The sequence below is a fragment of the Myxine glutinosa genome, chromosome 13 (genome assembly GCF_964187855.1).
Source record: "Myxine glutinosa chromosome 13, kmMyxGlut1.1, whole genome shotgun sequence".
NCBI lineage: Eukaryota > Metazoa > Chordata > Myxini > Myxiniformes > Myxinidae > Myxine > Myxine glutinosa.
The window spans coordinates 39,524,220-39,546,840 of NC_136273.1; the positions used below are offsets into that span (position 1 = coordinate 39,524,220).

At 48.0% G+C, this 22,621-nt stretch overlaps 1 protein-coding gene across 3 annotated transcripts in view; it reads right to left on the reverse strand.

The window, feature by feature from the left end:
- The window catches only part of LOC137438859 (plectin), a 230,855-nt gene that overhangs the window by 5,474 nt on the left and 202,760 nt on the right, over positions 1 to 22,621 (reverse strand). For all 3 annotated transcript variants that reach the window (XR_010986805.2, XM_068134291.2, XM_068134290.2), the window contains exons 34-37: positions 18,558 to 18,632; positions 17,935 to 18,052; positions 11,794 to 11,972; positions 11,578 to 11,677 (exon numbers count right to left, since the gene is read on the reverse strand). Coding sequence is in view for 2 of the 3 variants with exons in the window: in XM_068134291.2 (XP_067990392.2) it covers positions 11,578 to 11,677; positions 11,794 to 11,972; positions 17,935 to 18,052; positions 18,558 to 18,632 (472 nt within the window). In the remaining variant the exon portion in view is untranslated. The remainder of the gene's footprint in view (positions 1 to 11,577; positions 11,678 to 11,793; positions 11,973 to 17,934; positions 18,053 to 18,557; positions 18,633 to 22,621) is intronic.

A 22,621-nucleotide genomic window follows, 5' to 3' on the forward strand; every position in this document is an offset into this window, starting at 1 on the left:
TGCGTATGGTGCGACAGGTTCATCAATCCTAACTATCTCCTAAATGACTTTAACAACTTTACACTACCCGGGGTCTTCCTCCGGCCAAACCATTGGCCCTCTTACACTATGGGTTCTAAAAACCAATTCCCATTGGCCAAACTGTGGTGCTCTTCAATTTGGGGTCTCACTCCCCCGATTCATCTCCCGGTGCCCTCGCACAATTTCTGGGCTGCGGCGTGTACCTCTCCCAGTGGGTCTACCCACCTGCACACCTCCACCACTGCAGTTGCCTCCGAGCTTACCTGCTCCTCACCCTAACCTAACTACCTGGGGAAGGCCCTCTGGCTCTCTCCCCACTCCGTGCCCTCTCTGGCACTGGGCTGCCCGATCCACACCCGGGATCCTCAGGCACCCACTCACAACTACCGGCTCCCAGAGCCCACCTGCGGCCTCACCTGGCCGACATCCTCACAGTGGTGGAGTGCCCAACCAACTACACACACTAACAGGCTACACGCCCAGCCATTTCCACAACACTAATGCACCCATTCACAACACCATTCTGCAACCGCACCACAAATGCCAATATCCAACCACAATTTACCTGCACCCTCTACCTAACACTTACACTACCCGCCCCGGGTACTCGTGAAAGGGGTCCACTCTTCCCCCATCCACACCTTCGCACCATGCACACCACTCCGTACCACTCACTCCAACTCTCTCCACACACCTGTACCTGCACACCTGTGCTCTCACACCTGGTGCCACCTGCACCCTTCTCTCCCCAAGCGCATTCGCGCTGATCCACACACTCACTACTCATACACTGCTCCACACACCTGTCCAATTGCACACCTGTGCAATCACACCTGTTCAATTCTCACACACACGGCATCATCTCAGCTAACTACTCCCTTCTGAAACTTGCGCTTCCCAGTCGTCCCTTTAAACTATTGCGCTCCCACGTCATTATCATCCACACTAATCTACCTGCGTCCCCACTACAGGTATCAGTCACTAACTAAACTTAACGTTACCTAATGTCAATCCTCGCTAGATCCCTACACGCCATATCCTAACCCACCCGGGCTAGTTTTCACTGCCATCAACCCCATAAGCTATAGCTCCTTTGCCCCCCTCACATGGGAAAGGTGGCAGGGATGCCACCCTCTCCCACCGGGCCTATCGCTCCTCAATCCCCCAGTCCTCTGGCACTAATAAGCCCCCCTTATTCAGAGGTACTGGGTCCCGCCTCGGCATCTAAAGCCGAGGCGATCCACGGGGGCGCCTGCTCGCCGGTGTAAGGTCTTATCCGGTCGGCGTGGACGATCCGAGGGAGGGCTCGTGGCCCCATTTTGATCTTAAAGACCACGTCACAGATTTGCGACAGGACGACTCCTGGGCCTTGCCAGGGGGAGGTGAGTTTTGGGCACCTTCCCTTCCGCCTCCGGGGATTAAAGAACCAAATCTTCATCCCCGGAGCGTATTGACTCCCCTGGCTCCGGTCGTCGTACCTGCGCTTCATCTTTTCCCCCGCCAGATGGAGTTGGCGGCGGGCGAAGGCATGGACTAGCTCCATGCCTTCCTCTAGGTGACGTGCGTACCCCTCCCTCGGCGGGTTAACCACTGTGTCTGGCACGGGACCGCATAGCAAGTCGGCGGGAGCCCGTAACTCCCGCCCATACATAAGCAACGCTGGACTGCATGCGGTGGCCCCGTGCTGGCTGGTTCGGTAGGCCATGAGCAAGTAAGGGAGATGTTCGTCCCAGTCATCCTGACGGGTGGTGGTGAACAGTGCCAGTTGTTGGATTAAAGTTCGGTTGAATCTTTCCACCATCCCGTCAGATTGAGGTCTTAAAGGCGTTGTCCTGGTTTTTCGAATTGACAGGAGACTGCACACATCTTTTAGTAATTTGCTCTCAAAATTTCGTCCCTGGTCGGTGTGCAACTCCTGTGGAATCCCATGCCGGCACACAAATCCTTCCACGAAGGCCTGCGCTACCACCCCTGCTTCTTGGTTGGGGAGGGCGTAGGCCTCCGGCCACTTGGTGAAGTAGTCCATCACAACGAGGATATACTTATTACCTTGGCGGGTGCGGGGCAGCGGTCCTAGAATATCCATAGCCACCCGCTCAAGGGGGGCCCCCACCTGATGTAATTGAAGGGGGGCCCTCATCCTCCGTGCTGGTCCCTTTTTGGCAGAACAGGCGTCGCATCTCCGACACCAGTCCTGTATGTCGCGCCCCATATTCACCCAATAGAACCTCCGGCGGACCCGAGATATTGTCTTTGTCCTGCCCAAATGGCCGCCGGAGCGGGTACCATGCACCTGTTGCAATATGACGTTCTTGAATTTGTCAGGGACTATCACCAGCCAGGAAGTTCGATCAGAGGGAACCTCCACCCACTTGCGATACAAGATGTTGCCTTTCAATTCCAGGGTCTGCCACTGAGCCCAATATGCCTTTGTCTGCGCCCCGAGGGGGGTGACCTCTTCCCCCTTTGGTCTTTGCCCCAATTTGACCCATTGGAACACCGGCCCCAGAACAGGATCCTCCTGCTGGGCCGTGCTCCAAGCCAACTCTCCAAATTCCTCGTCCGCGGTTAGTGGCAAAATTGGCCCTCTCACCCGGGTTGCCCGGACGACGAGAATCGGGGCGGAATCGCCCAATTGCTCCCTCTCCTCGTGTCTCGCACAAAATTTACAGTTTTCCCCCAGACAAGGACGCCGAGAGAGTGCGTCCGCATTACCATGGGCCTTCCCGGCCCTATGGGCCACATCAAAATCGTACTGCTGCAACTTTTCCAACCACCTTGCAATTTGGCCCTCCGGTTCCTTGAACCGAAGGAGCCATTGCAAGGAGGAATGGTCAGTTCTAACCAAAAATTTCCGCCCGTACAAGTACGGGTGGAAATGGTTCATGGCAGCCAGCATAGCCAATAACTCTTTGCGAGTGACGCAATAATTTCTCTCGGGCCTACTTAAGGCCCGACTATAATAACCAATCACTCTCTCCACGCCCTCCTGTGTCTGAGACAAAACTGCGCCCAACCCTTCCTGGCTCGCATCCGTGTCCAGGGTAAATGTCCCGTCACTAGTGGGGTAAGCTAGAAGGGGTGCGGATGTTAGACACCCCTTCAATTTTTGGAAGGCCTCGTGGCACTCCCGTGTCCAATTAAATCGCGTCCCCTTCTCCGTAAGCCGGTGGAGGGGACGGGCCAACTCCGCAAATTTCGCCACAAAGCGCCGGTAGTAGGAGCAGAGTCCCAAAAATCCCCGCACCTCTTTGATGGTACGTGGTGCGGGCCACTCCTCTACCGCTTTAATTTTGTCTGGGTCTGTTTTTACCCCCTCGCGGCCAATCACGTGACCTAGATAGGCCACCTCTCTTGCAAACAAAGTGCACTTACTCGGGTTCAGCTTCAACCCTGCCTGTCTGAGGCACCCGAACACCTGGTCCAAATTAGCTAGTGCCTGGGGGAACGTTTGGGCATGTACCAGGACGTCATCCAGGTACACCAGGCATGACTGCCATGGCATGCCGCCTAGTACATGCTCCATCAATCTCTCAAAGGTGGCGGGGGCGTTACACAAACCAAACGGCATCACAGTAAACTGATACAGTCCCTTACCTGTGGAAAATGCCGTTTTCTCCTTCCCTGCCCTATCCATCTCCACCTGCCAATACCCACTCTTGAGGTCCAAAGTTGTGAACCAATTGGAGCCCGCAACGGCATCGAGGGTGTCATCAATCCTTGGCAGGGGATATGAGTCCTTGAGTGTCACGTTGTTTAGCTGGCGATAGTCCACGCAGAACCGCGTGGTCCCATCCTTCTTTTTGACCAGCACAACAGGTGACATCCAAGGACTTCCCGAGGGCTCGATCACACCTGCGTCGAGCATTTTTGCAACCTGCTCGTCAGCTTCCGCCCTCTTGCTCCAAGGGAGCCGTCGGGCGGCCTGACGAATAGGCCGGGCCTCACCGGTGTGGATCTGATGTTTCACCAGGCCCGTACGTCCAATATCCTCGGTGGACAGGGAGAAGAGGTCCAAATGGGACCCAACCAGTTTGTGTAAGGCCTCCCTCTGGGTACCTCCCAACTCTACGCTACTACGATTTACCATCTCGCAAATGGGATCGGGCCAATTCCTACTTGTTATTGAAGGCTCCCCCCGGGGTCGGCTCGGCTGGACGTTCTCGCCCCTCACTGTCGCGACTTCCTCCACTGGGGTGCAGCCAGCTACCCTCGTGCCCCTTACTATAGTGCGTGGTTCTGTACTCACATTTACTACTCGGACGGCCACTACCGGTCCGTCCGTTTTTACAAGGGTGCGGCCCACGATTAAACCCGGTATGGACTGCGCTGCCACCGGTTCGACCAGGCCGCAGGACTCCTGCCATGTTGGGCGAGCTGCCCACCGGGCCGGCACTATCGCCTCGGCCCTGGGGGGGATGGTCACGGCCTCGGAAGCCTCCAGCTCCGCTCTCTCGGCCGTGCTCACTCCCCCTAACGGCAGCTCTTCTACTCCCACCTGCAGGATCCCCCGGCACAAGTCGATTTTACAACCGCTGGCAGTCAACAGGTCCAACCCTATTAAACATGGGTCGCACACCTCCGCCACCCAAACATCTATCTCCCTCCTTACCGACCCTAACTTGAGGGTCACAGAACCACGCCCTATGATCGGGGCCGTTACCCCGGTAGCAAGCTGCAAACTATAATTTTGCAGGCGCTGGATCTTATCCCAGCCACCTGCGCTCGAATCAAGGACCACAGGGCTGATGATCGTGGCGCTAGCTCCTGTGTCCACGACGGCGTCTACCCCCACGCCGGCAATTTTGCATCTAATTGTCAGGCTACCGGTTCCAATTTGGCCACAATAAATGACCTGTCGCGTCAATGAGGGCTCTCCTCCATCCTCTGCTGCCGAACACCGCCCTACGTGCCCGACACCTTCTAGTTTCCCGGGGTCTGGCGGGGGGGTGTCTGGGGTCGGCTAACCCGCTCCCCCCTGGGCGGAGTTGAGGACCTCAACTGCCGGGGATCATCCCGGCGCGCGTTTCGACAGTGCCGCGCCAGGTGACCCAGGCGGTTGCAGGTATAGCACCTCACCTGATAAGGTGCTTGCCTCCGGAATTCCAAATTCCCCCCCCTGTAGGTCCGAATTGGATTACCCGCTCGTGGTCCACCGCGGGCCACCTCCGGGGCCGCCTGCCATGGTCCAGGTCCTGCCAGGCGCTGGTCCACCAGCCTCCGGACCATGCCCGCCAGGTCAGGACCCACGTCGGGGGCGGGCCCCCTAAGGGGTCCGCCCTCCATCGGGGGTCCCATCTGGCGGACCGCCATTGCGAGACGCTCGCCCCCCCGGGCCAGGGGCCTCGCTGCTTCCCAACGGGCCGCAGCGTCAGCCGCCTGGCTCAGAGTCTGCGGGCGCCACATGGCGAGCTGTTGCCGGAGCTCAATATCCGGGAGGGCCTGGATAAAATGGTCCAGCGCCAGGCTTTCCCGGGAATCCGCTGCCATGCTAGCATGTGCGATCCCCACTGCGCGGCGAATGTCGTGGGCAAGTTCCCCGATGGCTTCCTGGGGCTTGCGCTTTCGCAGCGCGAGCTGAGCTTTAACAAGCTCGCTCTGCTGTTCTATTCCAAATCGATTAATTAGGGCGTCGCGGAGGGCTGGCAGGGTGAGAGCACCCGCTGGTAATGCCGTCAGCACCTCCGCCGCCGCGCCGCGCAATGCGGCCACCAGGTGTACTCCACCTTCGTCCTCACCCCAACCGTTACCCTTACACACACAGTCGAACTGCGCCAGGTACGCGCGTAGATCACTCTTGCCGTCATACGGCGCGAGTGGGACCTTGTGGGACCACCTCGTATGCGAGTCGTTGCCCGCCGGCCGGACCCCGTGCGTCGCCCCTTGCGGGGTCAGCGCGGGGCCGAACCGGCCGGGCCCCCACAGTACACTACCCCCAAGGGGCTCTCGTGCCTCCCCGGTCCCTCCAACAACTACCCCTGTTGGTGTCGATGCATGGGTCACACCTCCGCAACCCGCTACCCATTCCATACCACCACAACCTTGCTCACCCACACCTCGCACCTCTCGTTCCATACCCTCCGGACCAGCCATACACCTCACTCTTGGCCTCTCACGAACATCCGGGTCTATCTCGACCCCCAAGCTTATTAAATCACCTGGCGCATCATACGCACGACCATATTGGTCACCACTTACACCGGGTCCTCTTTCTCTTCGCTTCTCCTCCATCACCTGCGAATCCCTCATCCGGTTAATGAGCACATCATCACGATCCGAACACAGACTTTGGACCAATTCTTTTACTTCCTCCTTTATCTCTTTCTTATCCTCTCTCCGTCGCTTCTTAATTTCGCTCACCCCTTCTTCCACTTCCTCTAATTTTTGCTTCATCTCCTTCATCTCTTCGTGCGCCCCTTTAAGTTCTTCCTCTAACTCCACTTTATTTTTTTCTATGTGCTCCCGCACCTCCCGCTCTTTAACCTCCATTACCTCTACCACCTTGTCCATTTTCCTCGTCAGGTCCTCATGTACCGTCTGGCACTCTTTTTTAATTACCCCTACGTCCTTTTTCATCTCCTTCTGTGTCGATTTTAAACCCTCTATTACCGCTGTGTTCTTCTTTACCTGGTCCCCCAACTCCTTTTGTCCCACTGTCAGTTGTTCTACTCCCAGCGTCAACTCCTCTATACCACCTTGCAATTTTACAGTCCCCTTTCTCACCTCTTTCTCCATGCGCTCCTTACAGTGCCTCACCTCCTCGCGCACTCCTCCGACCTCCTCACTCACTCCTCTTCTGATCTCCTCTCCCATCACTTGCATCTCCTGCCCAGATGCCACCCTCATCTGCTCCATTTCCTCCCTGTGAGCATCCAGTTTGGTTTCTACCCCCATTCTGACCCCCTCTATCTGCTGCCCCATTTGGTTAACTTCCCTTTCCGCTTGGTCCCTCATGTCCCTCAATTTGCCTTCCATGGTGTTTTCTAACCCCTCTAACCCATTTTTCACTCCCTCTATCTGATTCTCCTGGGCAGCCATTCTATTTTCTACCCCCGTTAACCCATGTTTCACCCCTTCTATCCCATTGTCTAACCCCTCTAATTTCTTGTCTAATCCCTCACCGGTACCCCTCGCTTCGTCCCTCATTACCCCCAATTGCTCACTCCGAGCCCTCGCTTCGTCCCTCATTACCCCCATTTGGCCCTCCATCCTATCCATTTTTGCATTCAGTTGGGTCAAGAATAATCTGAGGTCAAACCCGGTTTGCCCAGCGTCCCCAGCCGCCACCGCAGGCTCGCCCTCCGCGGCGCCGCTATTTTGGGACCCTTCAACCACGTGAGCGAGCGCGCCATTTTGCGCGCCCGCTACTTCGTGCGTGACGGCGCTATTTTGCGAACCTGCCGCCCTCACTGCTTCGCTCTCCTCCTGTCCCTCATTTTGGTCCTGGACCGACCCTACCTCACTCTCCCCTACCGGACCCCAGCCGTCTTGATCCGCCATAGCGCGACTTTCAAAATTCGGTTTTTATTTTTTATTTTCGTAAAACAAATTGAAATTTCGCCGTTATAATTTCGCGCGGGAAACGCGCTCCGAATCGATTTTCCCTCCCAAAATTTGGGCCTAACTAATTTAGTCCCGGGTTCGAATTCCACTCCTCGACACCAATTGTTACGGATACGACTTTGATGGTATGGTGGGCCGAGCGGGATGGCCGCCGTATCCGTACAAGTTACCCGATTGTGCCCGAATGTTGACTAATCGCGCTACGCTGGCTCAATAGGAAAGAGAAGACACCCGGCTGGGTTACAATCACACAATACGACACCAGGGATACGGTTCTCAAAGGTTGTTATTACAATTGCGGAAGGTTTAGATTACAGGGACAAGAGGGAAACATAGGAAGGTGGGCACTTAGACACAACCTTATATTAACCCTAGACAGACCACAGATAAACGGGACAACGCTGACTCACACGGGATTTGATGGCAAGGAAAGCGGCAGTCGATGGCTCAGGTGCACCTGGCTCCGGGACAGAATCACGTACGGTGGTGTCCAGCAGATGCGGGGAGGTCGCTCAGCGCTCGTGGGTCGCGACTTTGGTGGAGATGCCGGGGAGGTCGCTCAGCGCTCGGGAGGGTGGCGTCTTGTCCTTCCAAGCTCGGGGCGCATCTCTTTTCACGTCCGGCGCGGGGCCGCGTATATCTCCGGCGGGGAGTGACACGCCCTCGGCTCGTTAGCGCCGCCCCAGATGGCATCGGCCCATGGCTTCTCATTGGGTGCGGGGGTTACCGGCTCCGCCCTTGACGAGGGGCCGACAGGGAGCCCCCTTCTGGGTAACCCCGTCGAGCACATGTTCAATGGCGGCCAACCGAGCCGGAGTGAGGACGCAAAGCCGCTGTTGTTGTGGTTGTTGTTGGAGCTTGAGATGATGGGAAGAGATGCGGGGAGGTATGGGAAGGTCCTAAACTCCTACTGGTGCCATATCATCACATTCTGGTGCAACGAAGAGTCATAATTACTGGAAACAAGTCCTTAACTGACATAGATTAAGAATAACTAGCAAGATGTCCTATAATTGTCTACGTGTGGTGCGGGGGACCTGGGCACGACATTTAATGGGGGAATGAAGGGGAAGATCGGCTCTAATGGGTGTTGTTTACAGACAATGGGACTAGGGAATGGGGTAAGGGGAGAGTTGGGGAGTATCGGAGAAGATAGGGGAATATTTACAAGCGGATATGGAGGTCAAATTCCATATTCGCAACAATATATATATATATATATATATATATATATATATATATATATATATATATATATATATATATATATATATTGTTACGGATTCGTCACTTCCGCCTTTGTTGTTGATTATTTACTTGAAGGATTTTTAGTTTCAGGTAATAGTGTTGTTAAGATTTTTGTGTGAAATGGAGATGACTTCAGTAAAAGGTAAAAATAAATGTTGGTGAAGGAAAAAGGAAAAACGCGGCAAAGGAACCGGAAGAGGAGAGAGGAGGAGACAGCCATGAGAGAGATACAGCTGTGAGTCGCATCGAGGCTGCGAGCGGACTTATTTTGACATTGGTTGTGAATGAGTTCTGGGAAAGGGATTGCCCGCGACATCGTCATATATTGTGATTGCTATTAAACCTGCGTCTCAGGTTTTATTACCAAATGTGAGTTATTGTTGGTGGGAAAGCAAGAGCCTCCATTACAGGCTGATTCACCATTTTGTCCTCAAAGAAGCTGTCAGCTTCATGCATCGTGTTTGGTCGTTGGGATTCCCATATCGACATCCTCATGTTGATCGCCGATGGTTTCCATATCGGCTTAATCCCCATATTGAAATCATCGTGTGGATTGCCATTGGTTTACATATCGGCTCAATTCCCATATCGACCTCTCACCTCGTAACTCCTCATCCACCGCCGTGCCGATACCTGCCTGTTCTCATCATTCTGCACGACTTCAATCTTCACCTCGCGTTGCGATTTGTGCACGGAATTGGGGAATGTTACATTCCACTCACGTTTGGCGTATCGTGAGTTCATTGCTTTGAGAGCATTGGGGAATGATGGCACCATCATATGTATTGTTCATTTGGTGCAAGTGATATTTTCATAGTACTTTCTTAAGAGTGTTATTGTAGTGTATGTGAGAGTTATTAATACAATTACTTGTTTTGTTCTACCATTGCATTGGTGTGGTTTTACCATGGTTTATTAGAACACTCAAAATAACAAATCTTTCTGCCGTGTTCCCACTCGAGACTCTGAGGGGCACCGTAACCGGAGTTTGGGGAGGTAACACGTAACAATACATACATATATATATATATATATATATATATATATATACACATGTATATATATGTATATATATATATATATATATATGTATATTGTTACGTGCTCCTCCCCAACCCCCTGGTAACAGTGTACCTCCGAGCCCCGAGAGGAGTCACGGCAGAAAAATGTGTTATTCTGTATGTCAAAGATCACTGGTGAAGCCACACCAATTGTTACCAACAAACAAATATTGTATTAAGATCACACAAGAATAACAGTACAACAATAATAGTAATCAAAAGTACAATCAATATATATCCTATGATGGTACCATCAGTTTCGTAACATATAACTCACTGTGCTCCAAGTGAGTGAACCAAGAACATTCCCAATGTCTCTTTCCCTGCTTCAAACCAAAGTTGATTCCGGTTTCAAGCCGAAGTCGATCCCGGCTTCAAGCCAAAGTCGATCCGCTCCAGCGATCGTCAGAACGATGTCTAATCGAGACCAGAATCCCGTTCGGATGACGGTCACAGCCACATGGCCAAAGCTGCACCAAGGCGCCCTCAAGGCGACTGGGAAATCCAAAGGCGCCCTCCAGGCGACTGGGAAATCACACCCTCGTGTATGGACGTTTCACGGCTCACAGTCGGCGAACCTCAGATTTACCTTCAAAATCCGCATTGCACACACACACTCCAGATAAACGTCTGAATGTGGTGAGAACGGCTGAAGCGAAGCAAAGAAACCTTGCTCGACGCACAAAGTGCGCGAGTCAAAATGGCCGACGGCCCGTACTCGAGACGTAACGGCACGATGAGGATTCTCCTCGGAATCCACCGCCAACAACATGACACGCAGGTTGATCGGTCACAGCGATTACAACTCTGTTGCAGGAATCCCTCTCCCGGGAACCCAAAAGTTCACTCGTGACTCTTGCTCGCCAACGTTCGCTTCAGAACTCGGAGTGGCTCGGCTTTCTTGTCCGACTCACTCGCTCCGCCCTCTTTTCTCCCTCTTCTTCCTCTACGTTGTCCGGTTCCCGAACCAGTTTCCTGTTTCTTTTAACATTAACTTTTTTTTACCTTTTGAAAACAGTTCATGGACAATAAACCTTTTGAAAACAATAATAGTACATGGAATCAGAAATATTTACAGTAAATGAAAACCACCACAACGGAAGTGACGAATCCGTAACACCATGTTAAACAACACACCTCCCCCCTCACACCTAAGCCCACATCCTTCCAAGTTTCCAGTTTTTCCATCCTGAGGAGAGCTTGCTTCTGTATCCACCTTGTCCATCCCATGCATCTTCCACTACCCCACATCCCATATCTGTCCAAGTCTCCCTCTATTTTGTCCTGCAACTCTGCTGTTGGTGTTTCCCTCTTCCTTCTATTATTCTATTGCATCCTGATCCATTCAGTGTTCTTGCTCTTCCATGAACCTTAGCTTTGTGTGCAATTGTTTTTAGAAATTATAATTTTCGTTACAAAATCATGAACCAACCTCATGGACCAACATTGACAGTATAAAATACAGAGCAAAGTGTTTATACTGTACCTGTATTTCAATATTTTTTCAATATGTATACTGGATTTATACTTTTAAAACTATATGATGGCAATAAGTAAAAAAAATTAAATATCATTCCAGGTGTGAATTTGAATTGTTCTCACTGCCATCAATTTACAAACGAGTATGTAGTGAAAGGTTTTCATTTTTCCCCCAATACAAGAATGTACAACACAAATGAAGCACCTGATCTATTACTAGGTGAAGAGGCTTGGGAGTGAGAGGTCTTTGCCATAGGAGTTCTACTCTTCAAACTCCGCTGGCTGGAAGCTCTTGTCACCTTTCCCTGTGAAAGAATCCCACACAAGCAAATGTAAATAAATACAAATAGCGATATGATGTGCTTTGTTGCACTGGTACATGACGTGCAGAATGGATAAGGCTGTGGTGTGACGGTTGTGCCTTAGGATTGATGACGGCAGGTGCGCCAGAGATTTGCTGGGGTAGGCTAGGTGCCGATGGGCTCCTGCCCAATGGAGATCGGCGAGGCTTTGGTTGGAAAGCCGCTGCAGTGAGTCCCTTCCCATCGGTCACAGCGAGCCGATTACGCATGTCCATGGTGGAGCATCCATCTACTGAAGCTGCAGCAACAAAGGAGCAACACGTATAAATTGGTGCTGTTTTTGTGGAGTGAGGGTCAAACAAGGTCGCTCTGAAATGATTATTTCTCAAATTTGTGTCGTGATAAACCATTACCCACCGTATCTCAGCTCTTACAGTACATGACCTAGAAACATTATCTTGGTGTCCAAATCAACATTGGTGGTGGTCAATGAATCCATATTGCCCAGAATCATAATCAATAGATGACTGTCATTTTAATTCCAAGATAGCTGCCACATTCAATTCATGTTACGGTATGTCTCCCCTTTCAGCTGGAAACTGCTCGATTTTAAGTGTTACTGTCTACTCCCGGTCTGTTACGTGGTACCTGCCCCTTGCCTATGTTCATCAAACAAATTCTGAAAGGGCCTGCCAATGATATAAAGCTTTTACTAACTGGTGGCAGGGTTGCTACCATACTGTGCATTTCAGATTTCAGTAAGGATGTTACAATGTCCGGAAGCAATGTAAAACTGTCAAAAGCAATGAGTAGAAGACAGAAATCAGTGTTAGTTGCTGTGGAAACGAGAAAAGACGAACTGTATCACTGTCTACTTCGATGAATTTCATAGTCTTCAAGATGTGCCACAAACACTATTCCACAGGATTTGTTTTCAAAAATACACGAGCAAAGTCAGATTTGTAATACTAGTGAGGTACCCGTGCTACACACGGGTGGGAGGCCGGAAGCAAACAGACAATGCAGATACGGCGAATGCTAAAGCATGAAACCAATAGATTCCACATTCCTGTAGCACCTTCAGTCGCACATTAGACATGGACAGCAAGTTCGTGAAGGACTTCTATGAAAAACGTACCAGTTTGAATGGTTCTATATACCCAGTCAATGGCGAATCTGCATATGGCGATCCGGGAATTTCACGTTTAGAAATTAGAAACCGTCACGGCATTTCGTCATTCACTTTAACTCGATATCTCCTTTTTCATTCCAAACAGCATAACTCCAATCACAAATTAAATAACATTAATATAAAAACAAACTTTTAACAACATTCGTGACATAAACAAATATTTAAATCCTGATGTGAAGTGAATACAATTACGAATTCAAAATCGTAATTGTATTCATTCAATTCCAATCATTAATTGATACTTTAACAAAATACTGTTTTAAATGACGGTTGTATTGGGATATTATCAAACCAGCTCATTGCCGTAATTTGTCCTCTTCTGCATTTGCGGCAGGTTCATAATTCTCATCAAAATCTAAACAGTATTTGTAGAATTTCAATAAAAGCCACATCACTGTTCATATTGGTAAATATTATTCCATCGTGTTTGGAAAATCTGGAAAATTGGAAAACTTGGAAAAACAATATAGCCTACTCCAGGGGGTCCCAGGATTACCCACCCAAAATATTATTGCGATCGGTTCAGCCGTTTATGCGGTACCTTCGAACAGACAGACAGACAGACAGACATTTGGTGAATTATAGTAAGATACCAAAGTACTGCAAAGACCAGAAACACCTTGTGACTCTATTTATGAACAAACAGCTTCAATTAACCCTAAAATGGCCAGGAGAAATAGCACATGTCCGACAGATTGGTCTGTGTGCATTAATTGTTTTGAAAATTTTAACAGGAAAGACAAAAAAAACTGCACAAAACTGAAACATTTGAGCAGGACAACAACCTGAAGGAGGCTGCATGTTAGCGAGGGGATGAGGAAATGCTACGGAGAATATCAGAGGAGGATTTGATAGCTAAGGATGTTGTCTGTCACTCAACATGTATTTCAGCCTACCTAAGCAAAGCAAACCTGAAAACAAAGACACCTTCATCAACTGTGACAACACCAGACATTTATGACTCGGCATTCTCCAACTTGATCCAAGAAATAGACACTGACTTGATGTTCAACAAGAAATCCCTCTTGCTTTCAAAGGTAGTGCAGCGATAGAAATCCCAGCTTCAAGCAGTCATAGATAGTGAGCACTACTAGTGAGCTAGATAGTGAGCTAGATACTAGATAGTGAGCATAGATAGTGCGGTCACGGCTGGAAAGACACTATGGTTCAGCAATTTAATTTATTGTGCAATGCGGACAAGGCCAGTCCACTATTGTATTGAGCAGCACCATAACATTGGGTGATGCCATCCAGGCTGCCAGTTGTCGGAATCAGGAGCTCAATTCACCTCAGTCACTGAACCTTATAACCTGGTGTTGGTTCATCGGTTAAGGTGGCTGGCTTGAGATCTTAGGGTTCTGAGTTTGAGCCCCTGTCGTGCTATTGAAATAACACCAGGTCGGTTGACTCAGCCTGTCATCCTTCCAAGGTCAGCAAAATGAGTACCAGCTTACTGGTGAAAGGGGGCACAGCCGCACCTCCAGAAAAATGATGCAGCCAAGATGGCTGTACACGAACCGCCACCACTGCACCTTGCAGGTGATCTGTCAGATGAGCCCAATGAGCATGTCACTTCCGCACAAGCTATCCTGTACAATGCTGTATCCGTTTTGAGGTATGAGATAGCCAAAAATGAACCTACAAAATTGAAACACCAAGCGAGGTCAGCTTAGGGGTCAGTGCCAATGGCCTTTTTGCATGCTGATGGTACCATAATGAGGAACACAAACAAAGCTGAACTGGGGCATCAACGAGAAGATCAAGGCAAGTATCTGTACTCACAGAAAGCATTGAAATAGCTGTGTACAGGAGGGACGTCATCGCTGTCATTCAAATGATGGCAGGTGACAAACTCCATTCATTTGATGCTCTACCAGCATTATATCTCAAACAACTCTTAACAGGATTGCTAAAAGCTGACAGTTGTGGAAGTTTTTGATAGATATGAACAGGAACGCCAGGCTGGATCTACAGTAAATCTTCTTGCAAACGGTATCAGGTGATTGGTGAACACCCAGTACCTCCATATCAAAACTTCCTCAATGGATCTTCAAACAAGCAACCACTCGTGAATTTCCTCAGTGAATATTTGGTCACTCATGCATCACACTGTCTGAAAGCACATCCAGCTTGTCCACTCTTCGTTGTGGGAGGCTTCTCCAATGGTGAGGAAGTACAGACTAGTAGAGGTGCAGACAAACAAAGAGACTTTGCTAGTACACAGACAGAAGTCGAAACCAGGATGCTGATGAAGACTTTGGCTCACGTGGTGTTCCAGGAACCCTAACAATTAGATCACCAGATGCAGATGTATTATTGCTTCCTGATCACTATATTCCAAGAATGGCGAATAGAATTAACATGTGGATTGAAATGGGAATCTTCGCCAGTACAACTGACGAGCACTGATTTGTACCCGTGCATGCAATTTGTGCTGCAATCAGTTCCCATTTGAGCAACATACTTCAAGCCATGCATGCACTCACAGGAGGTGGATTTGGGGTGGATTAACGGGGGTAGAAAAGATGAAGGCTTTGGATGGGGGAAGATAAGAGATGGTGGTGAACAGCTGTTTTGAAGACCTGGAGGGAGGAGTGGGATTGAAGAGAGTGAGGGAGTTTGTTCCAGAGGCGGGAGAAAAGAGGAATGAAAGAGTGAAGGTGAGCAGAGAGTCTTGATTTTGGTAGTTTCAGAGGGTGACTCAGTTTCATCACTATTTGACTTTGGCAAGAAAAGTCTTCAACATTGTGAAAAAGAAGGGAGCAAAAGGCTTCAAAGACATAGTCAACTTGGTAGAAAGTGATAAAGAAGCTGCTATTTCAGCAGCACGGTCATTTACTGCAGCGCTGTATGACCCAATCGGACAGGAGAATCGCAGTGAAAGCTCGCCAACAAAAAGGACAAGTCATGAGCCATGAGCTTCTCCATATCCTCCCTCTCCTCAAACTCGCATAGTCAACCACCAATGGCCTCTCAACTCTTTCATCTTCTAATCTGTTAATGCCACAAAAAAAAAAGTTAGACCCTTCCCTCTTTTTCACTCTCAAAGGCTAATAGTATTCGCATTCTCACCCCCCCCCCCCCCCCTTTTCTTCCTCTTCCTCTCACTTCTTTCTTTCTCTTTCTCTTTCTCTTTCTCTTTTTCTTTTTCTTTCTCTTTCTCTCTCTCTCTACAACATTTGACATCTCCTTAGCAACAACACATCTCTCCACAAAGTTTGCTGTTGCAACTCCATTCCAGACATTTCGTTTAACAGAAATGTTCCTCTTTAGGATAGGAAGTCTCCGATTCGTTTTTCTTTGCATTTTGTTTTTGTTTGCATATTGTTTGTTAGCATAGTGTACCATCCACCTCATGATGACATTCCCAATAACACATCCCTCTTCTTGCTAACATGGACCAACCAGTAACCACCCATCCCAACTCTCTCTTCCTCATCTTTAGTGACTTCTATTTATTATTAACCCAAACAACCATGACATTTAACCAATACACTTAATATCTAAATGATAAAGTACAGAACACTAATTGAAATATTTTATTTTGAAAAGTGCAATCTTTACTATAATAATAGTTCAAACTAGAATGGCACCCGGTAGAGGAAATAACTTCGCCAGGCTAAACAGTTTACGTTATGCATCCCACTGATAGGTCGGATCTGGATCCGGACTTGAACCAAAATCAATTCGGCGTGTTCTAGTTGCCTTACTAACTCATCCACCAAGTTTCATCCTAATCCATCCACAAAGTTTTGAGATGTCGTGCCATACATCGTTTTTGGCCCTATCTCTTAATTGTGAAGAATCACTTAAATTCTAGTATCTGGATCCGGATCTGGATCCTCACCAAAATCTAATAAATTTGGATCTTTCACACCCCCAACCTATCCACCAGGTTTCGTCCGAATCTGTCCAATGTTATCAAATATCGTGCCATATATCGTTGTTGGCCCTATCTCTCAATGGTGTAGAATCACTTAAACATTCTCGTATCTGGATCTGGATCTTCACCAAAATCTAATCATTTTGTCCTTGTCACACCCCAAGCACAGAGGGAGCTGCAGATGGAGGAAATGTTGAGTTGGATCTTGGAGACAGCGTGAAGCTGGAAGGTGTGAAAACATTTTGCTACCTCGGAGACATGCTGAATGGAGAAGGTGGATCAGACTCGGCAACGGTTGCTCGAGTGAGATGTGCATGGAAGAAGTTTCGGGAACTGAGTGGCGTGCTGACGAGGAGGGGAGTGTCGTTGAAGCTGAAGGGAAAGGTGTATGCTGCATGTGTGAGAAGTGTTATGATTTATGGGAGCGAGACATGGGTAATGAATGTAGAGCAGCAACGAAGGCTGGAAAGGGTGGAAATGCGAATGGTTCGGTGGATGTGTGGAGTATCGTTGAGAGAGAGGAAGACAAATGATGAATTGCGAAAGATGATGGGAATAGAGCCTGTGATGGATGCTGTGAAGAGAAACAGGTTGAGATGGTTTTGTCATGTGTTGAGGAAGGATGAAATTGACTGGTTGAGAAGAGTGATGGAAATGATTGTAGAAGGAAGTAGAGGACGGGGAAGACCGAGAAAAACTTGGCAAAAGGTGGTGTAAGAAGAAATGCGGGCAAGGGGGTTAACAAGGGGAGATGCAGAAAATAGGGCAAAATGGAGAAGATTGTCATGGGGACCGCAAGGCTAACCCCCGCTCTAGCAGGGAAAATGGCCTTAAATTGCCTGTTGTTGTTGTTGTACACCCCAAGCTGTCCACCAAATTTAATCTGAATCCGGCCATTACCTTTTGAGATATCCTGTTCACAGACAGACAGACAGACAAACGGTGAATACATACCCTTTGGTGGCGGAGGTAATAATAACAAAGAAGAGGAAAAGAAGAAGAGTAAAAATGAGGAAGAGGAAAAGAAGAAGAGTAAGAATGAGGAAGCAGAAAAGCATGGTGTTAAACCCATAAACCACAGCCATAGCAAAAGAGGAATATAGCCAACATGACCGAGCAAAAAGATGAAAATAAATCACAGTGAAAATGTTGAACAAAATTAGTAAATATTTGATAATGAAGCACCTCGGCAAGGGTCATTCTTGAGGAGAAATTCGTCGAGAGATGACCAGCCACCGCCAACCCGCACCATCACGGAACTTCGCAATATGCGCACGAGGCGTAGCTGTTGGGATTCACCAAACTGCAAGAGCAGACACATCAAAAAGTGACCACAACACAGATAATCTTATTGATGAAGAAATGAGAACAGTGGACAAAAAGCCAAAATTTAGAGCAAAAAAACCTCAACAACCCAGAATGGGGAATATAAACTACGCGACGAGTAGTTCCAACGATACCGGACACAATACAAACTGGAGATTTAATAGAACACGTTACCCCATGCAGCTGTTCAACCCTCACAGCTGTTCAAATATATACTTCAATTTAAATAAAATAATGACATTAAAGATCAATTTTTTTAATTCTGGAAGTTTATCACTATTGAAGCAGTCTTATGTACATGTCCAAGTACTGCTAAACAGAAGGATTTTGAACATGCAAAGAAGGCGATTTGTGTTCGACGGTGTTCAATTATATAATTCAATTAAAATAAAATAAAGATTGTAAAAGTCATATAAAAATTTAATTCAACCAAATTTATTCAAATATTCAGACAGTAAAGGAAATGGCAAAAAGGCATTTACCCTGTACTTGTTCTCTTCTATCTGCTCCACCTGGAACCTTTTGGGACATCTACACGCTGCAACTTTCCTGGTTACCTAACGAGAAAACGATTTTCAAAGGTATTCAAGATAAACTGAAGGGCAAATCAGAAATATTATAATATTAATATATGATTAATGTATGGAAGATGGAAGGCGTTCAAAAGGTCATATGTATAAAAGAATCACCGGAGACCAAAACATGCATCAACAAAAAATCAACATCGAGCGGATTTATGGATTTTAATATTGGAAGATTCACGTCAACATTTGAATCTGCTTCCTCTGTTGCTGATAGCTTACCAAGTAATTTGATGTCAATAATACATTTCAGAGATCCAATCAAGTTTGTTTAATCAGTTCAATCTGCTTTACATTTTTCAACGCTCGAAGTTGACTGACAATTCGGATTTTTGTGATTTCAATCAACACCAGGAAACAGAAATCAGCAAATGAGAACCAGGATTATATTATGCTGCAGAGATATCTTTGACAAAGGCAATAAAATTCATGTTATTTGGACTTTGTGATCGAACACTGTATCACTTGTTTTTCATTTCTTTTCTTTACAGTATTTGGTATCATAATCTCTATTAAACAGTAGGTTAAATGTCCTTTTAGATGTTCAAGATGTAATAAGTAATATCATATTAATGGATAATAATATACTCAACATCAAAATAAACTTATCAAATCTTTCGAAGGACACTCATTGAAATCCTCCATGCAAAAATGAAAAATATTTGATCACAGAGGTAAGTTCAGCTATCTTTACTAAACACATGTCAATAAACAAGAGGTTGCCTCAATCACAAAAAACAAAAAGCATGAACATCACAAGGGGTGGTGCAACAAAAGTCACAGAGCACTGCAACACAAAGGCACGCACCTGAATACAGTCAAAACAAAATGACACAGGAATGGACACAACACTCCTAACAGTCAAGGACAGAATGACAACAGTCCTCAATATCGTGTGTGTCCTCCCTGAGCTGTGATGCAGGGTGTACACCTCCGACGCATGCTCTGTACCAGGCATCTGATGCAGTCCTGGGGAAGTCTGTCTCACTCCCCCTGCAAGCCTTCAATGAGCATTTGTCGATTGACAGCCGTTGATCTTCTCGTTGCAAGATGTGGACCAAGCTCATCCCATAAATGCTCAATGGGATTGAGGACAGGGAAATAATGCATCCAAGGCATCACTTCAACACCCTGTTCCTGGAGGAAGTTGGTGGTCAGGCGAGCAGCATGGGGTCGAGCGTTGTCCTGGTGGAAAACTGTGATGTCATGATGAGCCTGGAGAAATGGCAGCAGATGAGGTCCCAAAACTTCATTGACATAACGCTGACTAGTAAGATTGCCTTCGATGACGACCAGAGGTGTCCTGTAACAGGTGGAAATGCCAGCCCATACCATCACACTGGGTCCTCCCCAGCGATTGATCTGGTGAATACAGCATGATGCATACCTTTCCCCACCTTTGCGCCATACCCGTTGACGCCCATCAGCAGAATGGAGGCAAAATCTGGACTCATCGCTGAACAAGACTGCACTCCGCTGTTGCTGTGTCCAGTGGCGATGCTGCAGACACCATCTTGGTCTGTTCAGCCAATGCACTGCGTGCTCTGCAAGGACGTCTTGCCACCAGGCCCCGACTTCTCAAGCACCTCTGCACAGTAGAGATACTGATGCGGTTGTTGTGGCGACCTTTTGTCACTGCAGCTGTTTGCGTCGCATGGCGGAAATGATCACGAAGATGCTGCAGCACAATCCAGCAGTCTTGGTTTGGGGTGGTTACCCGTGGTTTTCCTCTTCGTGGACCATCATTCACAGTTCCAATTTCACCACAACGCCTGGCCAGGTTGGAAATTGCAGGCTGTGAGCAACCAAGACGTTGGGCAATTGTTCGCTGGCTTACACCAGCCTCAAGCATCCCAATTGCCCTTAAACGTTGTTCAGATATCAGGCGTGGTATCTGAATTTTCTTGTTGTTTTCCCTGTCAGAAGCCTCTAGAGTGACTATGAATATGAATGAATGAATGTCTAACCACGAGAACTGAAGGATTTCATTATGAGGGTCATTATTTAAAGGGAAAGATCCCTTTGGATCTATGAGGGAAAGATACAGAACCACTCAAGCACGCCATTGTTGATCAACCAGGTGATTGAAGTGAAGTTCCCGTTACATAATATCAGCCATTACAATTGAAGAAACGTGTTTGTAAAGCTGCACATTCCAAAAAATGAAAGTGATAAGTTTATTTTGATGTTCAGTTTATGCATTGTTGTGTCCACCCTGTAGTGAAGATCTCACAGCGACAGATGAACAAATGAGCTTTAACTCGCGTATACCCAACTATGGCGGTACCTTGTGCACGCGCAGAGGGTAGTGGAGGGCAGCGAGGCTTACCTGCACGGACGGATGTGGCATGGGGGTTATCCAATCCCCACAACAAATAAAAGTACAAGACAGGCCAATCAACGATACAACAATTAAAATGCAACAAATAATGGTTTAATAAAAATAAATGCAGGATAACAGAAAAATGAACGTATGGTAAAATCTAATTCCTAAATGAGGATCCTCCACCCAAACACAATTACAACACAAGGGGATTATAAATGAAAATAAATGCCTAGCATAGTGTGGTGCGTTGGCTGATACTCCGCCTGGCGTTCTTGACCGTCCAGGGCCGTCACAGTTCTCACGTCCCTGTGCAGGAAAACACACGTTGCCGCGAAGTCGCATTCACCCCAGCCGCCGACGTGAAGCGAACAGACCAGAGTTCCTCCCTCGTCCTTCTTGCTTGGCTGCACCGAGCTCCGACCGTCCCGAACTTCCCAGGCACGCACGACACGAAGTGCAGCCGTCACGAGCCAACACCACGAGAGAGAGAAGGATGTGTCCGCCTTTTCCGCAGCCTGGAACAGGGCGGGCGAAAATGCGACTGCCCAGCACAATAGAGACAATGCAACTGTACGAATGGTCGTAATGAATGCCGGAAGAGAGAGAAGTGCGACTGCAACTGCCTGCCACGGACGCCGGGAGAGAGAGAGAGAGAGAGAGAGAGAGAGAGAGACAGAGAGACAGAGAGACAGAGAGACAGAGAGAGAGAGAGAGAAAAAAGTGCGTCCGCTCGCAATCAAACCCAGCGCAAGAGAGCGAAAATGGCAGCGCTTTGGCTTTTTGTTCCTGGTGCTGGAATCTTCGACGATGACGTCACACACTCACCAATCGTTCCGCGCCATCGCATCGCTCCTCCGCTCTTTAACCAATCGGTCTTCGGTGCGTGGCCTCACAGTCACTCTTGGTGCCCATTGAGATGATTCGACAAGGTGGTGCCGTAGCAATGTCCGGATCCGGTCGGCGATCGCGCTATATAATTTAGGCGCTGATCGCATGGCTGGTGGTGTAAGTGTTATAAGAACGAAGGGAAAAAATACAGAAGCGACTACACACAGGGAATTTACCCTTATCCCCTAACTAATTAGCATAGCTCTACCCCTCGCATGGAGACATATAACACTTACACGGACATCCGGGCCTGATTTAATTACAGGAAGGTTTCTTCTTCGTGACATTCGGAGCACACTACTCCATACAATCCTATCTGGACTAAGGTATTTCATTGCCTACCCCCATACACGTAACATTATGTATATTAATATTAATTGCGCTAACTATCGTTAATAATATTTTAACCTCCACCACTGAAAGTGGGTGGATGTTAGGTATTCACCTCTGTTTATTACTTGGCCAAAAAAAAAAATGTTTTTGCAAGTATGTTGATCACTCCGGCTTGTGTTTGTTTGTGTGTTGCCAGTCCGCACACTTATACTTGCCTACAGGTCACAATTTTAAACCGATCTTCATGAAACTTCACCAAATAGTAGAGTTCGTGGTCCGACAAAATCCTATATATTATTGACGTCAAGATGTCAACATAGGCCAAAGGTCAAGCACTTTTTTCGAATCTCTAAAATCCTCAATTTTCAGCCGATTGTCTTGAAATTTGAATTGGATTTACATATTGGCTAACTGAATT